The following is a 12,814-nucleotide window of genomic DNA, read 5'->3' on the forward strand; positions in this document are numbered from 1 at the left end:
CTTTTGCTTTATTGATAAATCTATGCCCTGCTTTGTTTTTCTCTCTTGCTGAACCCATAATAATTTTGTTTCAATACCAGATTATAATGTAATATTTTAAGGCATTTTAAGCAGCATTAAAGCTCAGCATGTATTATACCAGTGATTCAGTAAAGTGATGACAGTATAAAGAGCGGAGACAAAGTATAATACATGTGTAGCCAATTGACTATTATGGCGTGAGTGCCACCTATTGGACAATGATTATAAGACAGATCAATTATAAAATATCTCCATTTCCACGATGTGAAAATGTGAAGGAAAAAAAAGTGTATCTTATGTTTATAGATGAAATATGGCATATTGAACCTTAACAATTGTAATGGTTAATTTGATGTGTCAGCTTGACTGGGCCAAGGGGTGCCCAGATTAAACATTATTTCTGTGTGTGGCCGTGAGGGTGTATCTGGATGAGATTAACATTTGAATCCATAGACTGTCCTCCTCAGTATGGGTGGGCATCATCCAATCTCTTAAGGGCCTAAGTAGAACAAAAAGGTGGAGGCAAGAGGAATTCACCCCTTTTGCTTCTTGCCCGCCAGCTTGAGCTTGGACATCATCAGTTTTCTCCTGCCCTCCCACCCCACAAACCCAGTTCTCAGGCCTTTGGGCTTCAACTGGGAGTTACACTATCAGCTCCCCTGGTGCTTGGGCCTTTGGTTCTCTACCTTACAGACAGCAGATCATAGAACTTCTCAGCCTCCATAATTGCATGAGCTCATTCCTCATTCTAAATTTCACAATAAATAAATATATATATTGGCTTGTCCAGGGTGATTGTGGTGAGAAGTGGCTGCGTTCTATATATATATTTTTTGAGGCTGACGTCAGTAGGATTTGCTGATGGATTAGACACAGGGTGTGAGAGGAAGAGAGGAATTAAGAATGGCTGTATGGTTTTTGGACTGAGCAGCAGGAATAACACAGTTGCCCTTACTGGAAATGAGGAAGGCTGAGGATGGAGGGGGTTTAATGTGAGGATTGGGAGTTCCGTTTGGGATGAGTTCCATGTGAGATGCTTGGCTGACATGCATATGGAGATGTCATTAGGCAGTTAGGTAAGTCTGGAGTTCAGGGAAGAGAATGAGATGGGAGGTTTAAATTTGGGAATCATCCACATAAAAATGGATTTAAAATCCTGAAAGCAGAAATAGAGACACAGACATAGAGAACAAATTTATGGATATCAAGGGGGGAAGGGGAGGTGGGATGAATTGCGAAATTGGGATTGACGTATATATACTACTACATATAAAATAGATAACTAATGAGAACCTCCTGTATAGCACAGGGAACTCTACTCAGTGCTCTGTGGCGACCTAAATGGGAAGGAAATGCAGAAAAGAGGGGATTTATGTATACGTATAGCTGATTCACTTTGCTGTACAGCAGAAACTAACACAACGTTGTAAAGCAACTATACTCCAATAAAAATTAATTTAAAAAAATAAAGTAAAATCCTGGAACTGGATGAGATCTCCAGAAATAATGGTAGAAGATATCTAAGAACTGAGTCCTGGGGCACTCCAGTGTTTAGGGGTCAGGACAGGAGAAACTAGGGAGGATTAGGGAGCTTGGTGGGGGGAGGGGTTGGAAATCAACCTTTCGCATCCTGAAACCTCAGCGTTCACTCTGTCTCCATCCTCCATCCAGGAGAGGGGACACTTTCTTTGTCTGGATCAGTGTTTGGTTCAGTGAATGTTGCTGTATCACCAGATGACTGCCAGTTCCTCTCAACACGTTGCCCTAAGACACAAGAGAAACGCAAAACACCAAGTTTGGTTCAACATATTAATCCTAGTATACCTAATGACCCAGTGGTCTCTACTGATAATTCCCCCTTGCCTCCCCAAGGGTTATTTTCTCACTGCCTTCTACCTACTCAGGAGTCTGATTTCAGTGTTAGGAAGAGAACCCACTGCCGGAGGAGCTAACCTCTTTTCCTCTATATTTCTAGACACCCCCTCACTCTGTCCTTCACCTACTTCAGCGAACAGGTTCTGTAATGAAATGGAGCTTGAAAAAGACTTTCCAAGGACTTACCAAAGACTATCATGAATTTTGCTAATTCTGGAGTCTCAGAGCCCTTCTCCCACCTCTTAGTTTAAATAGAGTTTTTATAAGGTATAGCTTTTAAAGTTCTCTAGTTGTATCGTATCAATATCAAAAGATGTCTGTTCCTTTCCTAACAGGGTTAGGAAGATATAGTAAAATTGGATCTATTTCTGATAAAATTTTCACATTATACTATGACCACATGGGATTCATACATAAACTGACTCCGGATCATTTTGAAGCTGGTGGGTCACTTGCTGCCTTTGGAAATTCTAAAGGTATTTTTGGACAGGTCAGTGATATAATGCATTGAAACAGTTTGTCTTGTTTTAAGTGGAAATGGGAAAGTGTTTTCCTTACAAACTCTTATTAATGCTCTTTGCTCTATTTAACTAAAGGAAAAACCTCCATATATCAGGGAACATCTCCAAAATCTTTCAAGTCACATACAGAGCTATATAGATTTATATCCACCCAGAATATCTTCATATAAATGTCTTCACAACAAACCACCAGATATTCTAAGCTAGATCCAACCCAGATCCATGGTGGGTTTGACTCTCTGCCTCTCAAGGTTGACCTTGAAGAAACATGAGTTCTGTTTTTTCCCAATATTTGACCTTTCTTCTTTCATATTAACCCTGCCCCCTTGTTTCTTCCTTTTCTAATGCTAACAGAGAAAGGTGTTATGTGTGTCACAGAAGATACTTCATGCAGATTTTTCTAATAATTTTAATGTATAATGTGCCACTTATGAAGGTATATATGCCTAAGAACTCATCACGGGGCACATAATCATGAATTAATAATAATTAATAATGAATTTTCATCAATGTATCAGCGAAGAATCAAACCTATTTTTTGACTGGGACTTAATAAAACCTGCCCTTTGGCTTAAAGGAAACAGAATAAAGGAGGACTCAAGGATGACTCTGTTTTAACTGCGGTTCAGAACATGGTGTTTTAACTTCCCTGTCTGTCCGCGATATTTGTAGAGAGTAAAGTGGAACTTTCTAGTGACAGTAAGATGCCATCACGCGACTCCTTGTGTATTTATTTGCCCATCTGTTGTGTGGCTCTGCATAGAAATAAATCAAATCACGTGAGCGGGAGGGTAGCACTAACCACAAAAGCAGTTACCTCAATTTTCACTAACTTCACAATTTGTAGGAAATGTCTTAGTTCTCTTATGTGAAAGTTTAAATTATTAAATCAAAAGCCAGTGGGGGGTTTTATACTCAGGGCGAGTGAGTTCAAGGAACTTACTCTCAATATTACGACCTCCCTCTCCCTAAACAAACTATACATATGTCTCTGGATACAAACGATCCCTAGACCTTATTTGGCTCCGACTAGGTGCCAGGCACTGTCATGAACACTTAATCTTTATAACAATTATTTACCCTCATTTTACCCATAAGGAAAGTGAAGTGCACGGAGGCTAAATAATTCACCCCAAATTACACACATCACGGGTTAGTCACTGGAATCAGACATCGAATCAGGCAGCAAGCTTTCAGTCATTCTGCGGCCTTTCCCTGGACTTGCACATTCTTTCCATGGGATGTTCTTGCCACTCCCAGTCTAGAGTGTCATGCAGAACCCTTAAAGCATTGTCAGTAATTTTCAAGACTCCTTAAGCCATCTGTTCAGTCCCACATGTATTCTCCTGGCATCTGTTTCCCACTCTCTCTTCTCCGTGGGTTCCCAACTTTTAGAGGCCAGAGGAAAAGGCATGACAGAAAATGGGTCTGGAAGGCACTACTTGATGGTGGCGTCCCAACCAGTCTGTACCATCTACCACCTCTCCTCCTGTCATAGCAACAAGGGCGACTCCAGCATCCCCCTGGGGGCTGGTCCCTACCTGTCTTCTCACCCCTGCAAGTTCCCAAATCTGGACAAGATCAGGATCAGAGAAGGGTGTGTTGGAAAGAAGACCTGTGGGTCAGAAATCTGGTCCAAAGGTGCCCGTGTTGACAGTGAGGGAAAGCCTTGTGAACCACCAGTGTTGGGGACTCAGCGGCAGCTGTGCAGAGTCACCAGCGTGAGATTGCGGGGCGAGGGGGGCAGCTCTCAAGTGACGACAGGTTCTTCCCTGCCCCTCGCTTACAGAAAACTCCAAATAGGAACTGAATTCTAGAATCTGCGCCTCCAGACTCCTCCCACACACACAAGACAAGACATTCACATCTCCCACTGCAGTCTTCTACGTGGGAATCTTAAACTGAACTCAGAATTTCTTTTCCTCCTCAACAGAAAAGTGTGTTTTCCCTTGCACATGCGTGGACATTCAGACAGAATGTGTTGAACTAGTCCTCCTATTGATAAGCAAAGCAGTATTGTTTTGATGTGAACTGGAAGCAAATCTTATTTTCATTTTGCCATAATGGAAATTTAAACTCGTTTAAATTCAGTACTTTCTTTTTTCGTGTTCCAGGCTCCTGACATGGGCTTTGAGACTGTCCTTGCTCCACAGTATATCACCTTAAATGAAATGATCTTTTATGCATATGTGCCCGAGAATGAACCGAAGGAAAGTATATACACCAAGAAATTCAATGACATTCACCTTGGAAAATTGATACACTCCAGGTAGGTACTGATTATCTTCACATTTTACTTAGATTGATATTCTAAATTTTGAGCCTATCTTTTGGAGTAATCTTCCTAGTCAAGGAGAGTAAGTCTTTTTTGGAGACCTCGCGAGGCCAAATACATTTACTTATAGACGCTAAGGTGCCTTGCACTATGCCCCAGTTTGAGAAACATGGGGCCAGTTATGTCAGCACCATCTGGTCAGGCTAAAGAAATGTGTGTTTGTCGTCCTGAGTATCAAAAATGTCTGGGCTACACTGGATACTGCTTATCCTCTGAGTTCACTCCCATGGCAGTTGTCATATGTCCTAAAGACAAGCACATCTAACGTAGAGGAGGCCATTCTGCAAGAAATACTGCATGGCAAGATATGCAGAGTTCTGAGGAACGCTTACTTCGAAGATGTTGGCAAGAGCCAGGGACCCTGAAAGCTTCCTTTAAGGCCTGAAATCTTTCTTTGGAAAACAATATAAATTCTATAACCCCTCACCCCCACATCTAACAACCAGAAAAGAAACAGTTTCAGATTACCAGAAACTCACCTATCTCCAAAGTGGTTAGCCCTGTTCCACCAGGTTGAAATCTATTATACATGCTTTGGGCTGTCAACTAGGATCTTGTCCCATAGCCAACAACTCCAGCTCTACGGGACAGCTCACTCAGAGGTAGAGATGGGGAAAAGAATCAAACATAATATAGCAAATGCTGGTATTAGGGTTTTCTTCCACAAAGACTGTAGAACCTTCAGCCTCTGAGAAAAGTATCTGTGATCACCTAGAACTTTGTTTTTGATGGCTTTTGGATGTGTGCTATTCCAGATCAATTAGTGCATGTTTACATAGGTAGGTCCTTGTAGAAAACATAGAGAATCACTCTTTAAAATTAACATATGATTAACATCATCTCAACATTAATATCAATTTCTTATATCCTAATTATTTTTAAAAGCATATGATAATTCTCTAAAGAATCAGAATATTTGAAAACCAGCACAGCATGTTCTGTGATCAAATTCAATAACTGTGCTCCACTTGCACAGAAACTAGAGAATGAGCATCTCCGAGGAAGGAAATGGGAGCAAAGAGCCAGGATCAGGGAACTGGAAGCAAGTGGGACTTCAAGCAGGAAGGTCAAGGTTGTGGGAGCCGGAAGTTATGAGGTCAGCTGTGGGCCAAAGGCAGATATCTAGATAGTCAGAAGGAGAAGCAGGGTGAACCCTTCATTCTTCTCTTCCACAAATAGTTATCTAACAAGGTACTCTGGAAGGTGCTATGATAGAGAGTGAGGAAGACGTTCAAACCCAGGTACTCCTGGAACTTGTATTCTAGCACAGGACAGAGACAGTTGTGTAATTACTGTTGATGTAAGTCTGCAACAGAGGAGCATGGAGCATTGAGAGAGTGAGTTCCGGGGGGTTGAGCCCTTATTTGGAGGATCTTGGAAGGTTTCCCAGAGGCAGTGGTGCTTATGATGAGATCAGGAAAATGAGGATGAAGGAAGGGGATCGGGTGGGGGGAAGGTTCCAGCCTGAGAGCACAGAGTGGAAAAGGCCCCCAGGCCAAAAGGAGCATGACGTGTGCTTGAGAAGCCCAAGAAAAACCAGAGTGACTTCAGTGTTGTGAGCCAAGGAGAAAAGTCATTCGAGACCAGGTCAGGTGGGGCCTTCTGAGTCCCAGTAGGGAATGTGGATGTTATTCTAAGGGAGGGGGAAGCATTGAAGGCTTCAAATTAGGTGAATAACCAGATCAATTATGTGTAATTTGTTTACTGAATCAGCTGGATGTCAACTTTTTTTTCCTCCTGTCTCTTCAGACCACCTCTGTGGACCTATTTCCTTTCTGCCTCTAGATGAAGTATCAGCAAGTCCCATAGCTTTTCCCTTAGAGAGTAAATAAATATTTCCTTAGCTTAAAAAAGTCTAAGTCAGTCAATTACCACATGACTCCGTTCCTGCCCAGTGTTTTAAGAAACTTCAAATCCTTATCCAAGTTAAGTTTGTTTTCCGGCCCCTGTTTTAGCCGGACCCAGCCTGGGGAGCCTGGAATGTGGGAAGGTGGAGAATTTCCTCATTATTATTATTTTTAGATTCATATCCCCCCTCCCTCATAGCTGATGGTTTCCAGCCCCTTCCAGAGTTTGGGTGAGAAAATGGAGGTGAGATAAAGGGACAAGAGGTCTGCTGATGGGTGTGACACTTCTACCTGGAGACAACTGCCCCCGTCACCTCTGGGCCTCGGGAAGTCTTCCACTCTTTTGGGGCCCCTGCACCCTTCCAGCTGTGCTTCTGTGTAGTTTTCCTTTGCTTTGCTGCCTCTTCCCCACCCCAACACTCTGCCTCCTCAGAAATAAGCATTACCTTGAATTTTGTGTAAACATTTTAAGAAATGTTTCTCTATAGCTTTAACATATATGTGTATCAAAATATATTGTTTAGGGCTTCCCTGGTGGCGCAGTGGTTGAGAGTCCGCCTGTTGATGCAGGGGACACGGGTTCGTGCCCCGGTCCGGGAAGATCCCACATGCCGCGGAGCGGCTGGGCCCGTGAGCTATGGCCGCTGAGCCTGCGCGTCCGGAGCCTGTGCTCTGCGATGGGAGAGGCCACAACAGTGAGAGGCCCTCATACCGTAAAAAAAAAAATATATATATATATATATAGTTTAGTTTTGCCAGATGTGTTACTTAGCAATGTATACCCTTTCCTGTGACTTGCCTTTTTCATACAACCTTATGCTTTTTAAATTACCCCATATGCTTTAAAAATGATTTGGTATTGATGTATGTGTCTGTATTCACTCATATGAATATACCACAATCTATTTCGCTATTCTCCTATTTTGTCTTGTTGTTTTTAACTTTTGCTTTGTATTTTAAAGTTTTTAATCTGTCTAGAATTGATGTTGAGTGTAGTATGAAGTGGGAATCTGATTTCTTTCTTTTTTTATATATATAGATAACCAATTGTGCAAACAAGACCCATCTTTCCCCCTGATCTGCAATGTCACCCCTGTGATATATCCTAGTTCCACATGTACATCAATCTGTCTCTGTCTCTCTTCTCCTTCATTGCTGTATTTGCCCTTCCCTAGATCACAATGACAAAATTTCTCTAACCAGGTAACTCCTATGAATAGCACCCCCTCTTGGATTTTCTTGGCCTTTGTTCTTGCATTTAAATGTTAGATTCAGCTTGTCAAGTTCCATTAAGAAAAAAAACCACAACAACCTGTTAATAAAAATTACCTCTTGCAGCCAAATTCTGCCTTGTACCTGCAGTTAGATCTTAGGTGGAGATTTCTGATTCTTCCTGCAGCAGGATAACTCTATTTGTTCTCCTAGAATTTTAGGCCCAAGACAGCTCCCTGACTCTCCATAAGGATAGAGAGTTATCATTTTAGCTTCCCTTATCCATAATGTGTCTTTGCCTGTGCCCCAGTGATGGGTGGCTTTGCTTCCTCTCTCTCAGTAGCTTCAGGCTTCTGCTGTATAGGGGATAAGAGGGAGGGAGGGAGCCAGGGCTTCAGTGCCAGCACCCCCAAGCACTTCTCCCCAGCATGGATCACCTCTTTTGAGACCTGTGTGCAACTGTTGAATGCCCAACCTCCTGTAGCTTAAGGCTTTTGCTTCTTATGAAAGAAGGTTCAGGGAAGCGAGTGATGCTTGCTCCCATCCTCTCCACCCACTCCCCACAGTGACCTCTCCCACACTCCCTTGATGCCTGCACCACCAGCAGGGACTGTCTGGTCTATTCCCTGCCCCATCTTCTCCTGAGCGTCCAGGGAAACCCATGGGAAGGAGCTTGCAAGTGAGTACAGGCTCCGTTTTGAAAGATGCCCCAGCATTTCCAGACTCACATACCAGCCCATACTTGGCCTTTGACAGTTTTTTACAATTTTAGCTATTTCTTACTTGCTTCTTTTGTGGCCAGCACTGTTTCTTCCTCTCATGCTCTTCCATAAGTGAGACTGTTCCTGTGTTCAGATTCTCCTCAGAATGGCTTATTCCCTTGGATTCAGGTTAGTTGGTTATCTTGTGACTTTAGTTATCTGATGGCTTAAGGAAAATGATGACTTAGTGATTTATCTGTTTTGTTTCTTGTTGGGTTGCTTCTTTCTGCGTTGAAAGCAAAAGCAGATGTCTTGTAATTGACTTTTGTGTAACAGTCTTTTTTTTTTAAATTATTTTTTTCATTTATTTTTGGCTGCATTGGGTCTTCGTTGCTGCGCACGGGCTTTCTCTGATTGCAGTGAGCGGGGGTACTCTTCACTGTGGTGCACGGGCTTCTCATTGTGGTGGCTTCTCTTGTTGCAGAGCACGGGCTTTAGGCATGCGGCCTTCAGTAGTTGCAGCACGTGGGCTCAGTAGTTGTGGCTCACGGGCTCTAGAGCACAGGCTCAGTAGGTGTGGCGCACGGGCTTAGTTGATCCGCGGCATGTGGTATCTTCCCGGACCAGGGCTCAAACCCATTTCCCCTGCATTGGCAGGTGGAGTCTCAACCACTGTGTCTCCAGGGAAGCCCTTGTGCAGCAATCTTAAATGGTTCAAATTTGCTACATTCTTTTGATGATTCCAGTACTTTTTCTATATATTCTTTTGGATTTTCTGAGTAGAGGTAAATATTTTTCTAAGCAGATAATCACATCACCTGCAAATAATTTGTTTCTTTAACATTTCTTAGCATATTATACATTTTTTTTCTGTCACAGTATCTAGGAGCTCATTAAATAGAAATGAAGATAGTGGGTGTCAGTCCGTTCAGGCTGCTATAATCAAATATCAAAGACTGGATGGCTTATAAACAACAGAAATGTATTTCTCATAGTTCTGAAGACTGGAAGTCTAAGATTAGGGTGCCAGCATGGTTGGGTTCTGTGCAAGCTCTCTTCTGGTTGTAGACTGCCAACTTCTTGCCCTGTCCTCGCATAGTTGAAGGGGGCAGGGGATTGCTCTGGAGCCCCTTTTAAAAGTGTAGTAAACTGATTCACAAAGCCTTCACCCTCATGACCTAAATCATCTCCCAAAAGCCTCACCTCTGAATACCATCACTTTGGGCTTTAGGTTTTCAACATAGGAATTTTAGAGGGATACAGACATTCAGACCATAACAGTGGGCTTCCTTGTTCCTGACTTTTAAAAGAATGTTTTAAACATTTCACCGTCACGGATTATCTTTTCCATACATTTTTAAAACTCTTTTTCATTTATAGACAGTTATCTTGTTTTCAGTTTAACAGGTGTTTTATTTTTGTTTTTAAATGTTTCTTCTGTATCTATTGAGCTTATCTATAGATTTTTTCCCTTTAACTTTTTACTTAATGTTGTAAATTATATTATGGATTTATTGCTGAACCAGACTTGAAGTCATGGAATAAACCTATCTTGGTCATTGTGTATTATCTATGTTTATACATTTCATACATTGTTGAGTGCAATGTTAGTATTTATTTGTTAGATTAATCTTGTTAATTGTGATTTTTCAATCTTCTGTATCCTTACTGATTTTTTTTCTGTATGACCTATCAATTATTGAGTTACGTTAAAATTTTCTGATGTGATATTGAATTTGTCAGTTTCTTTTGTAGTTCTGTCAATTTTGCCTTATATATTTTGAGGCTGTTATTAGATACATATAAGTTTAGAATTGTTACATCTTCTTGATGAGTTGAACATTTTATTGGTATTTAATTATTATTTTTATATTTTAATGCTTTTTTGCATTATAGTACTTTGGTTGTAGTAAAATATGCATAACATAAAATTTACCATTTTAACCATTTTTAAGAGTGCAGTTCTGTGACATTAAGTATATTCACATGGTTGTGCAACCATTGCCACTATCCGTCTCCAGAACTATCTCATCTTCCCCAACTGAAACTGTGCCCACTAAACAGTTCATTCCCCATTCCCCTCTCCCCACAGCCTCTGGCAACCTCTGTTCTACTTTCTGTCTCTGTGAATTTGACTATGAACAATTGTGGATACACCTAGATCAGTTACATAGGTGGAATCATACAGTACATATCTTTTGAGACTGGCTTATTTCAATTAGCATACTGTCCTTAAAGTTCATCCATGTTATAGCATGTGACAGAATTTCCTTCATTTTTAAGACAATAATATTCTGTTGTATGCATATGCCACATTTTGCTTATCCATTCCTCTATTGATGGGCATGGGTTGCTTCCACTTTTTGGCTATTCTGAATAATGTCGCTATGAACATGGGTGTACAGCTATCTCTCCGAGACCATACTTTCAGTTATTTTGGGTATACCAAGAAGTGGAATTGCTATATCATATGGTAATTCTATGTTTAATATTTTGAGGAAACTCCATACCATTTTCCACAGCAGCTGCACCATTTTGTATTCCCACCAACAATGTACAAGGGTTCTAATTTCTCCACATCTTTGCCAACATTTTTTATTCTCTATTTTTTTATTTTATAATAGCCATTCTAATGATATCTTGTGGTTTTGATTTCCATTTCTCTAATTATTAGTGATGTTGAGCATCTTTTAATGTGCTTATTGGCCATCTGTATATCTTCTTTGTAGAAATGTCTAATTAAGTCCTTTGCTCACTTTTCAATCAGATTATTTTTTTGTTGTTACCATGGTTTTTGTTTTATTTTTGTTGTTTTTAATCTGTTATCCATGTAGTTGCACTAGCCTTCTTTGGGTAATATTTGTCTAGTATATGATTTTGATTCTTTTACTGCCACCTTCCTTATGTATCTCTCATAAAAAACATATATAGGTTTTGTGGGCTATTTTTTAGCCAATCTCTGTCTTTTAATTGGAGAGTTATGGAAAAAGCCGAATGAACTTTTTGGCCAACCCAATGTATTTGAATTTATTCGTACCATCTTCTTTTTAAACTCATAAACTCCCATTTATCTCAAATGGCCTAGCTTTTGTTTAGAATACCACTCTGCTGAGATGGGGAGAAGGAAGTAGAGGGTAACAACTGTGGATGCACTGAGAGCAGTTAGAAGGATTTTGCAATAGTATAGGCTAAAATTTTTCGTGTTTCAGTCTAAGATGTTGATAGTAGAAATGGAGAGGAATGGATTGATTTGAGAGATATTTGGGAGGTAGACTCAACAGGGCAATGGATCCAGAGTAATTTCCATTCCTTTACTCTATTGCCTGGCTCTTTGCTTTATAAAACACATCTATGCTTGTCTTCTGTGTGCCACATCCAGCCACATCTTGTCTTATTATTGTGAGGGAATCTGAGGTTCTCATATTGTGCTTAAGAAGACAGGTACTTGTGGTAGACAGACTGTCGGGTGAGGAATCATGCAGTGTGGAAATGACAGTCTCTTGGAATTCAAAAGAGAATTTGAGGAATAAGAGGAACTAAGGTTAGATGATGGAAACAGACAAACAACAAGAACCTACTGTATAGCACAGGAAACTACATTCAATATCTTGTAATAACCTATGATGGAAAATAATCTGAAAAAAATATATATATATATATAACTGAATTACTTTGCTGTACCCCTGAAATTAACACAACATTGTAAATTAACTATACTTCAATTTCTAAAAATGGTTTAAAGAAAGATTCAATGGTGGAACACAAGGGATTCAGAACATTAGCAAAGATTTTGGATTTTGGGGGCACTACCTACGAGATGTTGGATACTGAATCAAAATCCTTTCCACAGTGGGAGTTGATTATATACTCACAGATAAAAAATCTATATCTGCTTGATAATGGGAAGTATAGTCGTTCCACAAATGGTGAAGTATTGAGAAGGAACTTCTCTCATTTCATAACAAGGTCAATTGTTTTTAAAAATCTCCACAAAATCCTAAAAGTGATAACTTAATGTCAATAATTCTACTAAACTGCTCAGAAAGAAAACAGCATCAACATTTACACAAAGTTTTGATAAAGCTATTTGTTCATTCCATGAATATTATTGAGTGACTATTTCACATCAAGTCTTATGCTAAGACCGGGAATATAGTGGTGAATAAGATAGACAAGGTCCTTGCCCGCATGGAGGTGACATTCTAATGAAGAGAGACAGATGATAAACAGGTAAGCAAAAAACAAAATAGTTTTAGATCTAATACATGCTATGAAGAAAGTAAACACGGTGACAGAGGGAGT

At 40.3% G+C, this 12,814-nt stretch overlaps 1 protein-coding gene across 1 annotated transcript in view; it reads left to right on the forward strand.

The window, feature by feature from the left end:
• Positions 1–12,814, forward strand: part of CATSPERB (cation channel sperm associated auxiliary subunit beta) — a gene marked incomplete at its 3' end in the record, with an annotated part of 166,814 nt that overhangs the window by 117,284 nt on the left and 36,716 nt on the right. The window contains exons 16-17 of the mRNA XM_079912794.1: positions 2,232–2,386; positions 4,532–4,686. Of these exons, the coding sequence (XP_079768920.1) occupies positions 2,232–2,386; positions 4,532–4,686 (310 nt within the window). The remainder of the gene's footprint in view (positions 1–2,231; positions 2,387–4,531; positions 4,687–12,814) is intronic.

This window comes from Stenella coeruleoalba (genome assembly GCF_951394435.1).
Source record: "Stenella coeruleoalba genome assembly, chromosome: 2".
NCBI classification, from domain to species: domain Eukaryota; kingdom Metazoa; phylum Chordata; class Mammalia; order Artiodactyla; family Delphinidae; genus Stenella; species Stenella coeruleoalba.